At 35.3% G+C, this 23,754-nt stretch overlaps 1 protein-coding gene across 1 annotated transcript in view; it reads right to left on the bottom strand.

The window, feature by feature from the left end:
- USH2A (usherin) overlaps window positions 1-23,754 on the bottom strand; it is a gene marked incomplete at its 3' end in the record, with an annotated part of 798,897 nt that overhangs the window by 136,126 nt on the left and 639,017 nt on the right. Inside the window, exons 56-58 of the mRNA XM_081297837.1 lie at window positions 11,328-11,435; window positions 3,536-3,719; window positions 2,485-2,642 (exon numbers count right to left, since the gene is read on the bottom strand). Of these exons, the coding sequence (XP_081153963.1) occupies window positions 2,485-2,642; window positions 3,536-3,719; window positions 11,328-11,435 (450 nt within the window). The remainder of the gene's footprint in view (window positions 1-2,484; window positions 2,643-3,535; window positions 3,720-11,327; window positions 11,436-23,754) is intronic.

Here is a 23,754-nt window from a genome sequence, read left to right as displayed (position 1 = left end):
CAGCATGAGGTACTTTCCAATAAAATCAACTGTAGATTATACACAAGTCAAAATCATTTGACTGTTTACTGAGTTCAAAATCCTTTTAGGTGCCAGGAAAAAAATCATTTTAGATTTTAATCTTTCCATATATTATAGGGTTTCTGTAATAGATTTTGTGCATCTGAAACTAAAAGATTGACAGGTCTGGATATTATAGATTTATTAACTTTTGGTTAAATCGTCAGAGTTAGCAAGTATCCTTTTTTACATTTACTCTTAGTCTGAACTGGAATGAATTTTTTTTCTTCATAAAGCTGGAGGTAGGCAATAGTTAAGGTTATAATATACAAGCAAAAGTTATGTTTTATTCCACAATGATATTTTTCTCAACGAAGATATCATACATTCAACATAAAAATGTGCTTTGAAATCAAAGAAAGAAAATGATATAATGTTGGAAAATTTGAAAGAAGCCTTAAAAAAGGACTAACCCCATTCTTTTATAATTTCGAAAATAAGGGCCACCAGATTCAGCAAATGCTGGAGCAAGTACCTTTAAAAAATGAGTAATTGAGGGCAAAATTAATTTTTCAGAAAATAACCATACAGAATTAGTTAAGTTAGTTCATTTAATCTTTATAGCAGTTTTACTTGCAGATGCATTTGTTATCTCAGGAAAAAAAAAGACAAATTGAGTGGTTGAGGGCAGCATACAGGTGGCACTACTAGGGTAGAATCCAGGTTTTTTTTTGTTTTTACTTTGGTTGTCTGTCTTAAAAGAAAGATACCTTCAAATTCATGCCAAGTATGAAGTCTTCCTATTAGCAAAGGCAATCTGCATGTTTAATAATGTAAAAATAGTAGATAATGTAACAAGCTACAAGACTTCCAAACACATAGTTAGAAAATCATCCACTTTGTTTACCATCATGGACTATCCCTTCTTGTTCGTGGGGTTGTGGAAAACCCTGGTTTGATTCTGAAAAATCTTTAGCAAACAGGCTGAGTCTGGTCTTAAAGTGGCGCTATCCAGCTTCATTTTACTTTGTGGGGCTGAAACCCAGCAGCACTCTAAAATGCCAAGGAAAAAATATGGTAACAGGTTTGCAAGATAGCAATGCTGCACCAAGAATGTAAGAACCCGGGTTCTCTAAAGGGGAATGGAAATTTGTATTTCCCTTGTGAGAGGATTTCTTTTCTTTCATTGAAATTAAGAACAGAGTTCAGAAGTATCTATGCTCCTAAAACTTAGATAAAGATTATATTGCTTAGCAATATATACTGCTGCAACTGGTTATTCCTTTATGTTTTATTAAATATATTGTATATTTATATTAAAGCAAAGGTGTATGGAGTCATTTATACTTAAAATCTTCAAAGAACTTATATTTTTCTTTGCTTATATAGCTCTTGGTAAAAATTCTCCTCTGAATTTGTACAAAGAAGACCTTTCAGATTATAAAATTGAAAGGATGTTTATGATAAATGGATTTGTATATATTAGGTTTTGACATTATCTGAATGGTTATATAAACTTTTTTTTTTTACTAAAATAGTTGTTGAATTCATTGAAAAACAGGTCTTCAACTAAATATTTTATGGAATGGATCTGCTGTCATGTTTACTGTGGCTAAACTTACTCTGATAGGCACAATATGTGTTTGTTTCAATTTCATTTTAAGACTAAATATTAAAAATCAAATCAGGTATTTCTGAAGTGTATTTAACATCTTAATCAGTTTTAAGTTTTACTTGGAAAAAGAGCCCTTCTTATGTACTTTATGCTAAAAGATAGAAAAGGAAGATTTCACTCTAATCTTTACTTCACAGTGTTGATGTAATCAGGATTTTACCTGAGGATGATGCTTACACCACAGTATAATAATGCACTAAATCACAAAAGCAACTCAATAGGAACTAACTGGCTCAATGGAAGCTACAAAGTACAGAGAGGCAAAAGCTACCATGTCTGGTCAGGATTCAAGTTGCATAGACAGAAAGAGCTATTGTCTTTCCAAACTCCTGTTTCATTGATAAAAACATAGAGGAAATGATAGCATACTAATGATCCAATCTAAGAAATCCTGAGGACATGAATGTTCAAAGTAATTTTGACTTATATAGTTTATATACATACAGAGAGAGAGAGAGAGAGAGAGAGAAAATGGACTTTAGGCTCTTGTATTTGAATCAAAGTACTGCTTTGATAGAAAGGTGTATATATTATATACATAATATTCTAGTATTTATTATATTACATATTATATATTATATACAAACATCTACATACACATCCACATTTATCTATTCATATATGTATACTAATAAATTTATAAGTCAGGAATATGATTTGGATTATTCCATTCACATATACTCAGGAGATGGATTATATCTTTGCTGATTTACTATATTTGCATTTCTATCCTTATATCCATTTAATTTCCCTTAAAATGCTTAAAACACACACACACACACACACACACACACATTTTCTTTCTTTACCTGGTGGTGTCCAAGCCACAAATATGGAATAAGGCCCAATCACTGTGATGTTATATGGAGTATGGATTTCTTCTGGTGTTGACTCAGGCATTTGGACCACGTAATCATCACTGGTACTGCTGCCACCTTCAGTTCTGGCTTCTAACTTGTAAATGTACCTAACGAAAGAAGAATCGCAGTAGGTTGGTGCACAGGAGATGTGGGCAATGATTGCTGGATTTTCTATCCATTGCCAAGTCCTAAATTTGTGACCAACTGTTAAGTTCTTTGCTCCCTTAACCAGAAACTTCACCGTGGACTTGGGAGTTTTGTTCAAGCAGCCTACTCTTGAGACCATCTCTGTCTGCCACTCCCATCTTTATTTTTAAGCTTCTAATAATTTATATTTTTTTCCTGAAGATTTCAGAAAAGTCTTGGAGTGTGCTGGTGGACCGTGAAAGATTCAAATTAATCTTCCCTATTTTTAAGTGGTTTGAGGTTCAGGAAAATATGTTTAGAAGAAGAGGGTTTTAAATTGATCCGTTATTCTCTACAATAAAACTAAATTGTTCTCTATTCTCTACAATAAAACATCTGTTGATGTAAGATCTATTTTGTCTCTGCTGAGAAATGAATGGGAATGAACTGCAAATGCGTGGAACTTTTCCCCTCTAGACCTACATCTAGTTACCATACAGAGACTACATAAGAGAAGAAAAGGTGGTTGATGAAAAACAAATTCTTTGACTCTTTCTTATTGCTAATTTAGGAATACAAGTTTTTAAAGGTAATTTGATATGTTTTAAAGTTTAATATCTTGAGCATTTTGTATATTTAAAAATTCTCATGTTTTCATTCAAATAGAAGATTACTTATTCACATTTATTTACACCTTAAAGGAATTTCATGTAATCTGAAGAATAACATACTTCTGTAGCATTCTCACCAATTACACTATGGCTAATGAATAAGATAATTAATCAGACACTTTAATAATATTTCAATGAATGTATTAAAAAATTAAAAAAAAAAACACCTCACTGGAGGATTGGTAAAGTTTTCCTTTCATTACCTGCTATTGGGCTCCAGGTGTTTATCAGTGAAATTCCACTCCTCACTGCCACCCAGGAGAAGCAAAGTTCCATTACGACTCAATTGATATTGAAAAATGAGGCCATTGGGCTTTTCTGGAGGACTCCAATACAATTCCACTGTTGTAGAATTGATGATCATGTGTCGAGGTGTCACCCAAACCCCTGGCAAAAATAACACAAAGAGGTTTTATTGTAAGTATAAAATAAATACCTTATAAGAAGTCATACCCTCACTTCAGGAACTGATATTTTCCAACTTCTGATTAAAAAATAATCTCACCCTGAATAATAAAATATATTTTATTTAGTTTGGAGATGAAGTACATAAGTGGGCATAAATATATATTTTTCTTATGGCTCTATTTTATTTTTGAATGTCACACCACTAGTAGTGGAAAATGTCTCCCTTTTGTCTGTCATTCTTCATGTAATTTAACTAAGGCCTAAGAGGCATTTTAAACTTTGATACTATTTGCCTGGAATATGCAGAAAAAAGCATTATCTAGCATTTACTTGAATTATACAATTAAAAAGTACACATACTTTCCCTTCCCCTATTATATCATGTGCTGTACTTTGTACTTTTGCTACTTTCTGGTCTCATTTATTGGCTCGTTTTCTACTCTGGCACCTCAAAATAATGTAGGGCCTCAGGGACCTGGTCTCTGTCCTTTTTCCTCCTCTCTACTTCCCTCTCCTTCTTTCTACTTCCCCCTCCTCTTCTTTTTTAACACTTACTAGGTGATGTCAATTCAGTCTCAACTTTTAAATATTATCTATATGCAGAAGACTCGCAAACACATATCTTTAGAATAATACTCTCCTCTGACCTGCAGACTCATGAATCCATTTACTTTAAAAAATATTGTTCTTTTTATATATACATGATAGTGGACTGGAATTTGACATATAATACATGCATGGAGTACAACATCCTAATTAGGATCCCATTCTTGTGGTTGTACATGATGTGGGGTGCACTGGTGGCGTACTCATACATGTACCTAGGAAAGTTATGTCAGATTCATTCCACTGTCTCTCCTATTCTTTTTAATTTGACATCTTTATTTGGGTAATGACTTACTCAAAACTTAAAGCATCCAAAACCCTTGGTTTTCATGTCCACAGTCTCTGTAGTTCCCAATCTTGTCTACTTAATCATTTTCTTTTTTTAAAAAAGATTTACTTTATTATTTTTTTGTAATTGTAGATGGACAGAATGCCTTTATTTTTCTTTTATTTGTACATGGTGCTAATGAACCCAGTGCCTCACACATGCTAGGCAAGTGCTCTGCCACTGAGCTACAGCCCCAGCCCTATGTACTTATTTTCTTAAGGAAAAAAGATTATCCTTGAGGCTTTTGGTTTTCTTTATCCCAAATCATCAGGCCCTGAAGATTCTAATTCCATCTATCTTTACTGTCAACCCTTTAGTCCAAACCAAAGTTCTCTTTCATGAACTCCTGTCACAGCCTTTAAACTGGTCTCCATGTTTTAAATCTTGGTCTTCTCTTTTACTGGGTTCTTTCCATAATTGTATAAGTGTATACATAAGCCAGTAGAATCCTTTTGAAATATATATATATCTTTTGAATTTATTCAGATAATACCAAATTCCCATTTCTATGATTATTTGTGTGGTCTGACATTTTTCTGGCTCTGGGCTACCTGGCACCAGTCTCTCCATCATTTATGAACCCCCAGTCACACCAGACTCCATTCTATACCCAGAATGCTTCAACTTCTTTCCTATCTCCCAGCCTTTGCACTTCCTTCTTCTGCTTGGAACCTAATTGCTTCCAACACTAAAGTACTTTGTGCATTTTATTCTCATGTAAAGTTACTTGGAAATTTCACTTTATTAGTGTGTCCTTATTTGACCCTCATACCCTTACTCTAATCCTTTCTAAAGGGATTCCAACTGAGTTTATCTCTATCACATACCTCTTTCTATTTCCTTCTTAACATTCAAAAAATCTTTCCTTGACATGTCTTTATTACCGTGTGGCCTGCCTTCAAAGCAAAGTTAGTTCCATGAGGGCAGGGATCTTATCTGTCTTATTTGTCAGGATATGTCTATGCATAGAACAAAGCCTAATAAATATCAATTGACTGAGTTTCCTTTGTAAATATACTGCCTGCAAAATACAATATTAGGCACCAGAGGCAGTTCTAGGGAATGCAACGATGTCTAAGATGGGGCTCATTCTTTCAAGGAGTTTGCCCTTCAATATTAAAGGCAAAATAAACACACAACCTTAATTCAAGGTCAAACATTCAAGTACTCTTATAGATGTGCAAACCTATTGATGGAAAATCTAGCAATGAGGAAGATCAATCCTACCACTTCATGTTGCCCTTTAGTTATGCTCTGAATAGACATTGTAACTCTCCTAAGGAGCTTTAAAAACCTCGTTTCATTATATTAGGTTCCCTTGAATCAATAGCTTTGGGTTGACTATATCTCCTGTGTATGTTACTCTGTAAAGGGTAAGATTTTGACATGTTTAGAAGGAAAAACTTCAGGACATTCAAATATGATTTATTTAGCAGCATCTTGAGAAAAAATATCAAGATAGATTTCACAATGCCTCAAGCATACCAACTTTCTAAGGAGCAGCATATTCTTGAGTAGAAAGTAGTCCATTCTGTTCTGAGAGCTTTTTCTGTGCTAGATACTTGGAAAAATCCACAAATCACAGTACACATTTATGTCTAGGTTTCTCTACCAACAACTTCTGTCTGCATCTAGGTGATGCAGACAATCATTTAGAGTTCTGACTTATACATAATATTAATTTGTTGATTCAAGAAATAAAGTATGAAGGTTTAACTTATAATCTGTTTCCTGTAGTCATATGTTTCTCACCTTGAAGAATGTGTTAAATAAAAATCACCACAGTTCTAAAAAGGCTTTTGCTTAGTTTCAAATATAAACCCATCAATATAGCCTGTGGATATGGACGTGCTAATCACATAAAATAAAGAATTTTCCGTTTGTTCCAAATTTTTAATAAAAGTTGACTTTTATATGTATACAGGCTGGTGAAGTTCTGGTAAAGTTGGTGATAACCCTGTGTCCATTGATTTTATTGATAAGATGAAGTACAAATGTGCAAATAATTAGCAAGCAGTACATTTTCTACTTGCATAGTGATATGAGGACATTGTTACCCTAAAAGCTATCAGAAGTATTTGATAGAGGAAGATTTGCCCTTGGTGAGATGACTTAGGAAGTCTGAGGTGGAGAATTTGCTGTTTTCTTTTCCTCACTCCCACTCCCAAGTCTCAGATGGCACTAGAAAAATCCATTCTGTATAACTTAGTAGTGACTGAGGCAATTCAAAGGAAGAAAGTGGACCATAGCAAGAGAAATGCCTTAGGGGAAAACTAGCTGAGAGGTACAAAGTAGAAAGGTGAGTAAGTAAACCTTGGTGAGTCTTTTAATGCAAGGACTATTGAGAAAGGAGCATGTCTACTGGTTTGTTATACTTTTATCTTGAGCTCCATGCAACATTACCCATTTCCCATTTCATATCAATCTTCATTCCAATTTAAGAATTCCAACATTGATTGTGAATTGACTTTCTCCTGAAATCTGGTGATGTGAACCAGTTTGGTATTGCTCATGTCAGGGGTGCACTGCTTCTGAACTAATTACCATTTATTAATTTATTCCTTCAACATTCTATCTGACTTGTATCATTTTTCATGTTATGAGCACTCTTCAAGGAGCCACAGTATTATAGTGAATAAATATGTATTCATAAAAAGCTATAATGCAGTAATGATAAATGCCTAGTGGCTGGAAGAGCACTTAGGAAGGATGACCTGACACAGACTGCAGGGCGAGAAGAAGAAGGGTGCAAGGAAGTGGCCTTAAGGACAGATTTCCATAAGGAGAGACATGTGAGTTCAGTTTTGAACCAGTGGGAGTTGGCAAGTGAGTATGTAGAGGAAGGGGGTCTAGGCTGATCCCTAGAACTTACATATGGCACTAGAGAGAAGGGATAGTACAATAGGACTGTTCATATGTTGGCATGGTGTTTGTTGCATGGCATAGTGCTATGGTTTAGATATAAGGGGACTTCCTGAAATTCATGTATGAGACAACACAAGAATGTTCAGAGGTAAAATGATTTGGATTATGAGAGCTGTAACCTAAATGGGGATTAATCCATTGACATAGATTAACTGAGTCATAACTATAGGAAGGTAGAGTGTGCTAGAGAAAGTGGATCACTGGGAGTGTGCCTTTGGGGTATATATTTTCTTGCTGGTGAACAGAGCTCTCTCTTTGCTTCCTTGTTGCCATGTTCTGGGCTGCTTTCCTCTGCCACACCCTTCCACCATGATGTTCGGCCTCATCTTGGGCCCAGAGCAATGGCCATCTATGGATTGAACTTCTGAAACCATGAGCTCCTCCTCTAAGTTGTTCTTCTCAGGTCTTTTGGTCAGAGTGATGAAAAGCTGGCTAATGGAAGACTGGCATTTTAAAGAAGACCAAAAGACTCACAAGTTTCACAGAAATTAAAGCATGTGGGGTCTATTTTGCTTTACTAAGAAGATATACGTTCATGTTTCTTTGGATAAAAGTGTAAGTTTTTTTGAGATGACTAATATGAGATATACCCTTTCTGACAAAAGGGGAAAACAAATTATAATAGGAGACATGAGAAAGATGGAAAATGACTAGAGGTATTGAACTCAGTTAGGAGGATCCAGAGAAGTTAGAAGGATCCTTAACTAATGCGGGGGCAGAAGGGATAGAAAGAACGATATTTTAAAAAAGATAATTTTAAGATTTAAAATTAACAAGATTTGATTTAAAAAATTATATACTATATCCCAAGTAAAAGGGAAGCATTAAGAATGTCAGGTGTCAGGCTTGGATGACAGATGAAAGGTGGTACTGGAGGGAGAAACAGGAAGAAGAGTAGGGTGGGAATATGGGGTGGGGAGAGAGATATTATTTAATTGTTGAAGTAATGAGGTTTAAGTATTTGTAAAACACCCCAATACGAATATCTGGTATATGGGCCCTAAACTGATGGGTGTAGCCTTGGTGAGGATTTTAGGAGGTGGGAGCTCTCAGCCTTCATTAGGAGATGAAGCCAGGACTTGAGAATCACAGAAGAGACTAAAGAGTGAATGAATAAGTGCAAAGAGTAGAGCAAGTGTCTAAATGAGCACCAACAGTTAAAAGAAAGGCAGAGGAAGAAGAAACCCAAGTGAAAGTGAGACAGATCAGTCTTCTCTATCTTTTCCTTTTCCCCATTATTGATGCTAGAGGAAAGCAAGCCTAAAATTTTGCATGATTTAACTCTGAAATGAATTAGAGCTCGCTGGGATGGCAGTAGTTGCAATAAAAGAGAGTAATAATCCAATTCAAACTCTTCCACTATTTGACTCTTCCCACTATTTGACTAAAGGTACACAATTTTCTATGAGGCTAAAATTGTACAGAGCTATGTCCAACTTATCAGGAAGTCATAATATATTTTAAGATTTTTTTTAGATTGAAAATGAAAAAAGAAATGAGAAGAGCTCAGCGTGGCTATGAAGAAAGGCTTCTTTTATTCAATATCGATTTAGGAATCTCAAATACTAGACCTTCAAATTTTGTATGGTTTATTCTAAAATTGGCATTTTAAAATTAGTTAATTCTGGGTTAGTGATGTAAAGGGATATAATCTTCTTGCTTCTAATTTGCAGAAAAACAATAGTATTTGTTCCCTTAAAACACTCATGCTAAGCATTCAACTACATTTATTTTATGTGTGTTATACACAAATGGCATATATATAGCCAGAAAATGAATCTTAATCTATGTTTCTTCTGCAGAGAAAGCCCTGCTTAGTTTATTATTTCTTTGCATGATTATTTGTGTTAAAGGAAGGTGCCTACATTTAAAAAAATCTAGGACAACCTGTCTCATGTGATACTTTTCTGCAATGTTGAGAGGTATAATTCTTAAGTCATAAAATCGGATCCCTTTCAAGAAATTTTGTTGGGGGAAGTGGGAAAATAGATGCATAGTTTTAAAAATTTTTTAAAATAGGAATTTGGTGAGTGAACTGGAATAAGAGACCCTCTTATTTTATCAAGCTTGAGTTTCAGCCAAAACTGGTTGATAGATCCTTTAGAAATTATCCATTATCATCAAAGTATCCATTTGATAGTTTACCTTTCCAAAAAATCCACTGCTGGTTTCTTCCTTTCAAAGGAACACTAAGCTTTTTGACATGAAACATTCTTTATATAGAAAACATCATTAGTGAATTCCTGGTGAGGAGCCATATGCCCCATATGTGGAATTTTCCATTTTATTCCCCATTTACTGGTAGGAAGTTCAGGTCTAATATTCTGAGGTACAACAATCCCTTTCATTAGAAGAGTAATGGACAAGTAGTTCAGGACTCTACCATGGTAACTGATATTATATTGCTGTTTAGAATCTTATTTATGGCTCAGTTTCCCCACATGAAAAACAAGCAGAAGAATAAAGATTAACACATAATTAGTGGATCCCTAATTGATGCCACTAAGGACATTTTTCTCTTCAAAATAAATGACCTCACCTACCTGGTTCCCAACCCATGGGTAACTATTGTCATCAGTTGGGTGTATTCACTTCCAGATAAAATTTTCGGTACATTTATTTATTTACCATTGAAAATAAAAGCTATTTTCTGAATGTGTTTTTATACATTAAAGAAATTAACATACATTAATATAGCTCTATAACTTTCTTTTTATAGGCAAAGATCATCTCATTCTTTTAAATTGATACATGGAATTTCACAGTATGAGAATACCTGAATTTACTTAGCAATTCCCCTATTCATGGATATCTAAATCGCCCCTGACGTTAAGCAACAAAACACAACAAAACAAAAAACAAACAACTTTAAAAATCATTCTGGTAAATGTCTCTTTGTACATGTGGTGTGTGTGGTGTAGTTCCCTGGCACAGCTGATAAATAGACCTGCTATGCCATGAGTAATTAAGCTTTAAACATTTAAGAGACATTACCGATTTGCCTTCTAAACTGAAGAGCCCACATTACACTCCTTCAGATTGTGCCTGATTGGACATGTCCTGTATTGTATACCTGTCAACAGTCTGTTCTTTGTGGTCCACCCCAAGATACCTGCCCCATCAAACCTTTGTGGGTATCTGCGCTCCCTCCCCAGGTTTACACATGCGCTCTGTCCATTTGTTCTTTCTTTCTTTTTTATTTATTTATTTTTTTATTAGTTACACATGACAGTACAATTATCTTGACAATTCATACATTTGAATCAAATGGGGCATAATTTCTCATTTAATGGCACTTTCCAGATTCTCTTTTCATCTGTCTCTGGGTAATTAACTATCATTCCTACTTAATTACAAGTTCTTGAGGGCAGTGAGTATTTTAGTCAACTTTGGCAGTGAGCACTGTGCTTATTGTATTTAAGGAACTCTGGAAATATTTAATTTTGGAGTCTTTTGAGAAACTTCATATTCAAGTATATAATCATTATTTTCTGCAGACAAGCAAATCTAAGAGGCTTAAAGAACTGAAACCAAACTCACCTTGAGAAGCCACATATAGTTTAGTCAATCCTGGAGAACTGGGACACAGAATTATTATTATTATTGTTATTTTGGGCCCTGTCAACTTTATTCCTCCCTCCTTGTTTGTTATGAAAGTGTTTATAGAGTTCACTGTAGAATGCCATATGAAAACTTCTTCCCCCAAATCACGGATGCTTTTTCATTACCTTGAGGGGCTGCCTGCAGGGTCTGACCTAGAAAAGGCTCACTTGAAGTGCATCCAGCAGATGTACAAGCTGTAAGTATGAAGCTGTAGTTGGTGTATGGCTGGAGACCTAGAAAGAACAAACAGGAAGTGAAATATATCCTGAGGAGATTATTTCTTATCAATTAATGGCCAGAAGTAACATGCAGAGTTGTAGATGTGATATGCAAAAACTTTAACACCCTCTTTTAAGCACACTTTCTTTTGCAGTGCTCCAGATCCAACCCAGAGCCATAGACATACTAGGCAAGTGGTCCACTTCTTGAGCTACACGCTAGCTAGCCCTCTAAAACACTCTTTGATGAAGGTATGAATTTCATAAGCAAATAAGTTTCATTTGACACTGATAAAAATAACAAATTATCAGCCTTAAAAGAGACCTTAAATTCATGTAATTCATCTTCTGATTCCCCTCTAAATATGTCACTAAAGATGCTGTCCCACCTATGTGACTGGAGTGCTTCATCTCCCTAAGAGCCCATTCTGCTCATAAAGAGCTCTGGGGTTCTCCTTATTTTGTTTGAAAGTCCTTCCTTGTATTGTGGTGAAATCTTTCTATTGCTCCCACCCTTGGGGACATATAGAACAAATCTAATTTCTTGTTCTTTAAATATTTGTAGACAGTTATCCAATCTCCCCCGAGTATTCTCTTCTCCATGCTAACCACCTGAGCTTCTGCAACAGCTTCTTGTAAAAATAGGGGCAGAAAAAATAAAAAGAAAGCTAGTTTCAATATTTTCTGGGCCCAAGCCACATTCAGTTCACTTTAACCCCAACCAACATTTCTTTATCTTTTAACTGCACTTCTTCACCATATATGCAACAAATGTATTATCTCATACTTATGGAATATGTTGGTTTTGCCTTTACACACAGATTAAGGATAACTTGATGAAGAATATTACTTATTACTTCTTTTGTATTTAGAATATGATACAAACAGTAACTGTTCACTATGTTCATAGGGAAAAATGACAATCCATTTACAACAGAAGTTGTATATTGTTATATTTCACCACTCTGGCTGGTGACCTTGGACAAGTTATGTAGCTTCTCTTTGCCTTGGTCTACTGATCTGTAAAATGGGGAATCACTATAGCATGTAGCTTATATGAGAAGATGAAATGGGATACCCAGAGTAGTATTTTATATTAGCAGGAGCAACATTAAGACTCAGCACCATTCAACAAGGGGTATATTGAGACTTATAAGACATCTCTTCCTTTGGTTCAAACAATATCAGAGCTTTCTTTTAAAAAAAAAACTTTTCAAAAAGAGCATTCCTTAATGTTCATGTTAAATAGTTGAGCTAAGTTATAGCATAGATCCAATGATTACGATATGTATTTTTCATAAATTTTGAACTACATTTTTGCATGTTATTCCTTTGGTGGAGTGACATTCACATGTCACCCTATCATTTTATGTAGATTTTTGTTCAAAGGCTACTTTTAAAAGATTTTGACCACTCTATCTAAATATGACAGCTATCTTTTTTTACTCTCCTTAAATAATTTTCTTCTTTTAGATCCATTAGCATTCTCTGATCTTATATCTCTATTTATTGTTTGTCTTCCCCTGCATTATATAATCTCCAAAAGAGTCAGGAGTTTGTTTCAAACAGCAACAGGCACAAAGTAGGTGCTTGTTATATGAAGAAAAAAATTAATGATCTGATTCATTTAGAACAGGAGCAGGAGTCTGGGTTCTTTGCTAAAGCAATAATGTTCTGCAGTTGGAGTTGCTCCAGGATTCAGTCTCAGGCCCTTTGTGTTTCCTTATCAATTTAGTGATAAGATACAGGTACTTATTTGATTATAATCTTCCATTTGGTTGCTATGGAGGATTTGCATAATTTTGATATTTACCTGATGCACAGAAGAGGAATATGACTAAAGATCCAAGTCATACCCAAGCCACATATGTTTGATAAAAGCTTATGAGAAAATGCTAAAGATTATAAAATATAGAGCTCAAAAAAAAAATGGAAGAGAATTTCCAGGAATGAAAGTGAGATGCTGTAGTGGCAAACTGATCTAGCCTGACAATATCCTCCTTGTACTCCCAGGACTGGAAAAGGGGGTCTTGACCATTGTAACACTATCTCATCTGCACATCTGGCTTTCTCTCTTAGAATGCAAATGCTTTGAGAGTAGGGACGGATTTTGTTGTTGTTGTTATTGTTGTTTTAGTCTTTACTCCCTATAGTGAGTATTTTAGGTGTTCAATACTAACTTAGTTAAATATTAAAGAAAAGAAAAGCAGATACACAAAAGTGTATCCCATAAGGATTGTGGGGCTACAGGCTTTGAGGCTGTGATGTCTATCATCTGTAGGATCTTCCTTATAATTCTGTGAGTATCCTTGCCCATAGCATCAAGTTCACTGAATTGGAGATTTTTTTCTAACTTCCGAATATTAAAAATAGTAACAAAAATATGTAATTTGCAAGTAATAAATGTTTCTAGTTTTTTTTTCTCTCTGAATGCCAGATGTAATAAATACGGTTGGTAAAAGTGAAAACCTTTTGTTTTTCACTTTTGCTAAGTGTAGGCAATTTATCCTCAAGATCTTTTCCTTTTTTTCTGGAATATCTGAGAAATAAAAAATGGCCTTGTTTCCTTGTTTTGGGGTTTGGCTGGTCTAGTTTCAGACATGCAGTAACAGCTGTAGAAAATTTTAGGATGGGTATTAGGGAAAAAAATCATCACAGTGGTGTATGAAGTTTGATTGGAGGATTAAAAGTATCTGTAGTGAGGGTAATGGATAAGAGGGGAAAAAAAAAATATATATATATATATATATATATATAAATGCAAATTGTCATTTCCTTACAAATCTTTCTGAAGTGAATTGAGAGGCTTCCTTTCTACACTGAGTCTAGAATGCTAGTGGGCAACTCTTTAGAGGTGTTACATCAGGCAAAGCAGTTAGTCCTTAAGAATTTCTGAAAGACTGAGGGATGTGCCGAAGGAATTTGTTACAGGTGTTAAATTGAGTGAGATGGAGTCACCTAGCAGAGAGTACCCCTGGGGCTGGTGGAGGAACTATGCTTCTCTTAAAGCTATTTGGGTACCAGAATTAAGGGGAGATTTAGAACTCATCTTTGAGCAGAAAGCCTCAGTCCAAAAGTCAGAGGTGTTCAAACATATTGCCAAATACAGTACTTAAATGTTAAATGTACTACAGAGCCCTAATAACCAAAACAGTATTTTACTGGAATAAAAACAGAAACATAGACCAATGAAACAGAATCGAGATCCCATGATTAAAACCATGTGCCTTTAGCCAACTGATTCTCACAAAGGTGCCAAAAATAGACAATGCAGAAAGCACATCCTATTTAACAAATGGTGCTGGGAAAACTGGGTATCAATATGAAGAAGATTGAATCTCAACTCCTATATCTCATCCTGTACAAAAATCAGCTCAGATCAGATCAAAATAGATCTAAATGTAAAACCCTAAACTCTGAAACTACTAGGAAAAACACTTCAAGATAATGGGGTAGGCAGTGGTTTTAAAAATATAACCCCAAAGCATAGGGAACAAAGGCAAAGATGGACAAATAAGATGAGGTCAAACTAAAAAGATTCTGCACAACCAAAGAACCAATCAGCAGAGTGAAGGGACAGCCTATAGAAAGGGAGAAAATACTTCCTGTTCATCTGACAAAGAATTAATATTCAGAATAACTGAGAAACACACAAAAATTTAACAACAAAAAAACCACATGCGATATAATTTAAATTTTAGCTAATGATCTGAATCAACACATCTCAAAAGAAGAAATACAAATAGCCAACAAACATATAAAAAATGCTCAACTTAATTTTCCAGCAGAAAAAATGCATATCAAAACTACAATGAGATATATCACCCCAGTAAGAATGACTATTATAAAAAAATAATAAATAAATTCTGCTGAAGATGGAGAGAAAAATTAAAGATCAGACATTGTTGATGAGAATGTAAATTAGTATAACGATTATGGAGAAGAGCATGTAGATATCTCAGAAAACTAAAATAGATCGACTATATGATCCAACTGTCCACTACTGAGTATGTATCCAAAGGAATTGAAATCATTGTGTCTGAGAGACATCTACACTTACATATTTATTGCTCCATTGTTCACAATAGCCAAGGTATAGAATCAGCCTAGGTATTCACTGATGAATGAATGTATAAAGAAAATGTGGTATACATACACAATGGAATGTTATTCATCTATAAAGAAGAATGAAATCCAGTTATTTGCTGCCAATTGATGGGACTGGAGGACATTGTATTGATCGAAATAAATCAGACACAGAAAGACAAATACCACATATTCTCTTCCCTATGTGGATGTTAAGAAATGTATTAAGAAATGTAGAATAGTAGTGATGAGGAGGAGTCTGGAAGATGCTGGAGGAGGGAGGATGGATAAAGAAAGATGGATTTGATCAGAGTCCAGTCTAGGCAAGTATTGAAATATCACATTTAACCCCATTAATATTCATAATTAATACATGTTACTTAAGAATAAAATAACTGTATATATGGAACCAAGATTTGGTAAAAACAGCAAAAGTTTTGTGATGTCACCAGACGTTTGATAAATCTTAAGATAATTGAACAATTTGGAGAAAAGAAAAAATATTAAAGATTAAAGTCCAGAAAGATGGGGGCTTGAAACCACAAGTGAAGGTGGAAGATCTTCATCTAATTCATAGGCAGTTTGTTCTTAACAGCTTATATCTGACCCGAATTGTGGTGATGCTGGACAACTTAAAGAGCCATGTGAGCCAAAGGGCTGAAGTACACAGGCCCATTTCAACAGATGTTTACAAGTATGTAACTCTACATTTGCCATGTTAACCTTTCACAATCCATTCCTAATTATTTTTAAAATAAAGCTCCAATTTTCCTTGGAGAAGCCAGTCTTTTGGCAACTCTGTCAGACTTTGTGTTTTATTTAGAGTTGGCCCCACATGAATCAAGGAGTGGATATGACCCAGGCCCCCCTCCATATTCTCCTTGCATGTTGGCCACTCTGAATTGAGTACATGGCATAGATCAAATCATGAGAGTGAAAGGTAGGATCAGAACTTTAAAAAAAATTATTTGGAGTTACCATCAGAGCTTGAAAATAGAGCAGGGCTCAGGAATGAAAAGAAATTGCCTCCCAGAAATATCATTTGGTTTTAAAAGTATAATCCCAAAGCACAGGGAACAAAATCATTTGGCAGCCTTGAATGAGCCTTACCAAAGTCTACACCTGATGTTTTACTTTCCTGAGCTAATAAGTATCCTTTTGTTAAGTGTGGAAGTTGGCATGATAAAGTGTTCTAAATGTTACTATTCCTAAAATTATGATTAATGTCATCTGCCAATACACAGGAGCATGCTATACCAGGGGATCATACATGTTACACATAGTAACTGGTATTATTTCATCCTCCCTAGGTGATTTCCCTTTATGTAATCTAGAAAGAGTTACAGGATTATGGGAGAGAGTTAGCAGCAATACAAGTCATTTATTATATATATGAAGACGTTTTTACCTTGAATTTTAGCAAAACATGAAATATTATTCCTGCTTTGTAGGTGGGAAAAATGAAACATAATAAACTAACTATTTGCACAGTGAATTAAAGAATAGGTCAGGATGCAAACAAACCTATGAATTTAACACAAAACCCGATGTTCTTGCCATCACATAAAAGTACAGCTAAAGAAAATGAAATTCATCAATAAGCATCTTCCTTCTGAAGATCGGAAAGACATCAAAATGGTAGAAATCAGTGCAGCAGGTAAAATTTGTCGTCGTTGTTGTTATTTTGTAGTACTAGGGATTGAACTCAGGGGTGCTCTACCATTGAGGTACATCCCCAACCCTTTTCATTTTTCATATTGAGACAGGATCTTACTAAGTTGCCTAGGCTGGCTTTGAGGTTGTGATCCTTCTACCTCAGTCTCCCAAGTAGCTGGGATGATATCTGTATTTAGCTCCTGGCTAAAATATTATTTTTAATATTTAGACAAATCTTAATTGTGTACATTGTAACAACACTTAAAAGAAATATATTTAAAGGATTTTGTTCAAACATGAAGCCAATATAAAACCGTAAAGTTAAAAAAAATAATAAAACAGGTCTTTTTTTGGTGGTAGCTGTCTATTCTTCTCTTTTCATTGGATTCTATACATTAAACATATTTTATGAGAATTATAATCATTTTTCAAGAAGTGAGCTATTAAGTTATGAAAATAACATACTAGCTAAAGTTTATTGAGCAGTTACTATAAGCAGACCCTCTTTTGTGTACTTTATAGGCATTAACACAATCAATACCTGCACTAACTGCCTGATGAATGTGCTATTTTCTGTTCATTGTAGATAAGGGAGCTAACTACAGAAATTTAGAAGAACTTGTGTAGTATCACTGAGATAAGAAAGGATGATATGAGGATTGAAACTTGTGAAGTTGGACAAGAAACATGGCCCAGAACAATTGGGTCAGGCTTCCTAGCCCTTTAGTGTAAATGAATGACATAGGTAGCTCAAAGTCCAAGGAGATTTCCAGTAAGATTAAAAAAAAAATCCAAATGGGAATATTTATTTCAGTATTTCATTGTGAATATTATCCTGAGTCCTGGTTGCAGGCAGTAGAGCATCAACATTGGATGGCCATGGTCCCAAGTTAGACTGTTGGGTTCTAAGAGTTACCTACTCACCAACCATGAACAGGAGGAAACCTCCAGGTGCCTCAGTTCTCCCATCTTTAAACCACGAATCTGAGCACATAAATTGCTTAATCAGGCTGCAGATTAACTCGAAAAAAGACAGTACCTAAATCTATCATTTTCTACACATTTTAGAGCTGGTGTTTTTCAGACTGCTAAAAGGATTGGGTTACTAATAGGCTCAATTGAAATAATCTATAAGAAAAGCATCAGCAACCATCAGGCATAGATGATTTACATGAACTGAATGACCTTTCATATATATGACTCTGTAAAACTCAATAAAATCCACACATTTCAACTGGAATTTGCTGTCATTTTAAGTAAGCCCCTATTGGTAGTCCTTAAAATGAGATATATATGAAATATTAGCAACAGGCGATGAAAAGGGCACACCAATTGAAAACTACTCATGAATTGATCAGGATGAGAAGAGGGAAATAAAGTGATGTCTCCGAGGAACCATTCTGACTGTAACTTAATCCTGAAGTCGAAGAGTAGAAGGAGAAAAGAAAACATCATTCAAGTGCTCAGCATCGAATTAAAAGAGTAGGAAATAAGAGTTGTAGAGGAGAGAAAGGCAGATGCATGGAGGGAAGCCAAGTCTTTAACATTTCAGCATAGTGAAGATGAGTGTGGCTGCAAATTACCTGAATTTCTCTGCAGGGAATCATGTTCTCTTTTAAAGGAAAGAGGCATAATATAACCAAACTCATTACAATTACACTTCCAAGTAGCATTACTTTCAAGAGTAAATGTGTGTTAAAAAGAGACTGTGAAAAGTCTGTCTATGGTTCATAAAAATATGATTTGGCAAACAAAAACCATGTCTATGTAAGTTACATTTGATGTACTCTATAAAGAACAGCTTGCCTCTAATTTTTAATCTCCAGATAAATAGTCAGGAAAAGGCACTTTGTCCATTATAATTTCAGATAGCAAGTGCTGATTCAAAGCATTCAGCCACTGATTCTACAATGTCTTCTGTTATTTTCAAAAGAACTACTAAAGAGGCCCAAAGAATATGTAATTTCAAAGGTTGATCAGTGAGTACTAAGTTACAGGAGGACAACGAAGTTCTGTTGTGCTATAGCACAGTTGGGTGACTACAGATGTTTAATACATTGTAATAATAATACATCGATAATAATACAATGCATATTTTGAAAAAGCTTGAAGAAAGGATTTAAAAAATGTTCATCAGTAAGAAATGATAAGGAGATAGATATGTTCATCCTTATTTGAACATTACACAAATGTGTAAATATACTGAAATGTCACACGGCACCCCATAAGTGAGTAAAGTGTTTGTAAATTTAAAAATTCAGTTCCATGAATTCTTTGATCAACACAGTGAGGGGTTAATTCCAGGGCTAAGATCCATGCATTACTTCAAAAACTTTTGTTAGATAAAAAGTTTTTGTTATAAGATATTGTAATAACTATGTTCTGGATAAATAACCTGTCCTGGCACCAGGTCATTCAAACTGAATGTTTGGTCTGGATAAGTTGGGTCACACACCCAGTCTCATCTGGCACTTCCTCTTGCCCTCACTGGCCTGGGATCTCACCACATGATCCCCTCCAGAGCATCTCTGCTTGTGAAGATCCTCAGAAACTTCTTGACTGTGATGGATCCTGTTATATCAGGATTCTCCTTCCTTCCTCTTTCTCTTCCTTTTCCTTCCTTCTTGCCATTTTGGCACACTGATGGAACTCAGGGGAATTTTACTATTGAGCCACATCCTCGGTCCTTCTTTTAATTTTTTATTTTGAGACAGGGTCTTGCTCAATTGCCGAGGCTGGCCTCGGATCTGCTATCCCCTGCTTCAACCTCCAGAATGGCTGGGATTACAGGCATGCACCATGCCATCTGGTGGAATTCTACTTTAGAGTAATCCGATTATATGTGAAAATCTACATGTTCAAAACTGGTACATGAGGGCATCATGGAATTACTTAAGAGATAGCTAAGGAACATTCAAGTTATGACATGTTTTATAGAAGTTGACTTAAGAAATAACTAGTAGCTCACATGCTAAAGTCCTCATTTTTTGATGCACACAACCATTATTACTATCCTACTATCTCCCATTCTACTTAGCCAAGCCATTTCTTGCCCTTCCATGAGCAGCCATAAGGCACCGCTGTCCATTTCCTGCAGTAATACTCTATGAATTCACTTGATACCTCACATGAACTGGATTGAAACAAAGGGACTCCTGAATTATAGATGCTAGAAGAGAACCTCATGACTTTCAGTTCTGACTACCTGACACAAGCTAATTTGCATTCTTAATTCTGTATTTTATGTGAAATTCTAGGCCAAAGATTAGGCCCCTCTTTCCAGTATCTTAGTGATCAGACTCATACCAAGAAGCCCTTCCTAAATGAGCTAGTTCTTTGGCAGACTCTTCCCAAATTTAGATCAACATTGAGATTATCATTCTTGATAGTCACTAAGACCCATGCTTTTGATTTTAACAATGATATTTTTATAAAACTTTTTTTCTTCTTATCGATCAATGTTGTGTGGGATGCAGGCTTCCTCTCCCCATTTTCAGGCAGGGTTTTCTTCTCTAAAAATAACATGTGGCATCAGGTGGCAGTAAATTCTGATGCTGTGCAAACTTTTAAAAACAAGGACATGGCAGAGTGAAGGGGCTGGCTGGCACTGCTGGATAAAACAGAATTAGTGATTGCTCAGGAAAGGACCTCAGAATATCTGGGATTCCAGGGGAAACGTTTTCTCTCTTAAAAATAAGTGTCTAGGCAGCTGATGACTATAATTCTTTGGCTTTACTATTGTATCTACAAGCAGGTTTCAAAAAAGGGAAAAAGAATGGCTAATACCAGCCTACGTCTTCCCCTATTTTTTGCAAGAGGTCAAGCACAATATTAGTTTTCTTCAAATTTGGAAAAAATGGAAATAAAACTGTCATCTCTTTTTTCAAGCTCCAGTGCTTGGCCAGTACTTAGGCAGTAGGTGGGGAAAGGCAGTCCAGAGCATCACATGCAATTATTGGAAAAGCTCCTATGGCTGTTCTGAGGACACAGTCACTCCCTTAGTTTTCTTCCAGGTTCAGTGGAAGAAATGAGGAACAATAAATCCAGATCGTGAGATCAAGGCTGACTTTGTAGGCTTGTGATCTTATACCTAGACACCCCTTCTTAATTCAATGCTTTGCTTTCACAGTTTTGAAATTCCTAACAATTCCTGAACAAGGGAACCCAATTTTCACTTTGCAATGGGCCCTGAAAATTATGTAGCCATCCTTGTCTGAGATAAAGATGTGTTTGTCAATGGGATTAGATCTACAATCGAAACAATATAATCATTTAGATACTAATATTTATTCTTCAATATTTATTCTTCCAACAAATATGTTTTGAATACGTTAAGTACTGTGATAGGTAACCAGGAACATAGTAACAAGTAGGACACTATTGTCTCTATCCTTTAAAAACTTTACCTACTAGTTGAGGAATAGGAACAATAAAAAAGGACATTACAATAAAATGTAATAAAAACCAAGAGGAAAGATACTATAGGAGCACAGAGTGACCCAAAAGTAAAATCCCGTGAAAGCATTTTCCACATTTTGTTTATTAATGGTCAAATTACGGTCTCATTTTCAACAGTGATGCCTATCTGTTCCGATATAACATTAGTATTATTATACTTTCTGCTATAATGAGTATTGTAGGGTGTATGTTATTTAGCACAAGAGGTTTCATTTGCTTCTAAAGGGATAAGAAAGGAAGGCAAATTGTTCTTTGCTTATTTAATAGTGGGTCTTTCCTTCTAACTAAATGCAATGATGAGCAACTTTTAATTAATTCTTAATTTTGGAAATAGTTTTCCCAGAGTTAAGAGACACATTGGCCTTTATCATACCGGCTGATAAAGAGGACACAATTAATTCATTTATTTTTTTCTGGTGGATTTAATACTTTAGCTAATCCTTTTACCTTCTCTACTTCTAAGTGCACATTAGAAGGCCAGCGCATAAGATAGGGGTAACCCAAAGTGAAATGATGCCAGGCCTGACATCCAGATTGTTCCTTACAGGACGGATGGATGTGTTTAGTAATAAATGATATGAAAAGGTCTTTTATTGACAAGCTGCCCTGCGCTGTTTGCATTAGTGAATATGAGAAGACAATGGCTGCTACTCCTTCCCCCCCCTGGGTATTCAGCTCAGTGAGATAGCAGAAAACGCTTCAGTTTACTTAAAGCATTGATAACACCTCTAAATAATTAACCGAGGACTTCCTGTCTTCAATTACTTAATGCTTTTTTTAACATCTTGAGAGGATTATAAGCAATTTATGGATTTCACGTGATGAGTGCATTGCCACTATTCCCACAAAGCATTTACGGGATCATGTTTCTAAAGCTTTGAGGTAATTAAAAATAAGCATGGAGACAATGGGGCTGAGGCAAGGTGCTGGCTTTCCCTTCTGTCATTTCCAAGGACCTAGATTTTTCAGGCTCCGGGAAGGCGAGCACTATGGCTTCATTAGTGCTCTGCTGCTTAGGGAATGCCAAGGTTTTGGAAATGATGAGAAAATCACAACATTTATCCTAGGGGGTTCAGGCAGCTCTTTCATCAAACATTTGAGATGGAATGGGAAATAAATTTGATTATTTTAGTTCATTCCATGAACTCAATAAAATAGTCATTCACATCATAAAATATTTCCGTACTGCATTTGGTCACTCAGCTAACCATGGAACTGAATTTTCCCTGGCAGATAAAATGCTTAACACTATACAGATCTCAGGTTTTAGATTATCTCTCTACAGCCTAGCACTGTCCCTGTCTCCTAGGAACTTCATATTGGTAAAGTCTTGCTGAATGAGAGTTTATTTCCTTACTTGACAAAGAAATCTCTTTTTAGGGCTATATGCCTGAGCGAAATAGTCTCTAAATCTACTTAAAACAGAAAGATGTACCAAATGACTTGTAAAGGATTTTTTTCCATTTTATGATATTGTCAAAATTCAAATTATGGGGAAAAAAGTTAAATATTTATTCAAATAAAAGAGGATTTCTGGTTCTAGGGTGTATGTATGAAATCCTCCTCTATCATGGAAATATTGATTAGAAATGACAATGAAAGGGAGAACTGGTGGAATGAAGGAATTCAAAGAAAAACCTTTGCAATTATTTTAAAATTAATGAGGCCATTAATCCTGCTGGTTTGAACATTACAACTGAATTTTGTCCGTTGGTGTATAGATGCTGGGTTCTAAAAAATATAAGCAAGTATAGCTGGCAACAATTCAAAGCCAATGCTGGTTAAGCAAATCAATACTATAAGAAGAAATATCTTTTGCCTTGTATCTCAATTTATTGTGATACCTTTTACAAGTACAAAGTCATAATGCACAGGACCTTGGCTTTCAAAGCTCTAATTAACATTCCATTGTCTACCCTGAGTAATTGTTTAGATTTTCACACCCTTCCAAACCCCAATCCTGTATACAGTTTCTCTGCAGCAGGGAGGGACCACACTGTATTTGCAGGTATTCTTGTCAGTTTTCCTTATTGCTGAGAGCATCATAGAAGCAGCGATCTTATTTTAGAGCACTTAATGAACTATCTAGAATACAGTAAGTGGAGAACTTATTTCTTTTTGGAAGAAAACAGTA

The sequence above is a fragment of the Spermophilus citellus genome (genome assembly GCF_964194105.1).
Source record: "Spermophilus citellus genome assembly, chromosome: 6".
NCBI lineage: Eukaryota > Metazoa > Chordata > Mammalia > Rodentia > Sciuridae > Spermophilus > Spermophilus citellus.
This window is presented reverse-complemented; position numbering and strand designations above follow the sequence as displayed.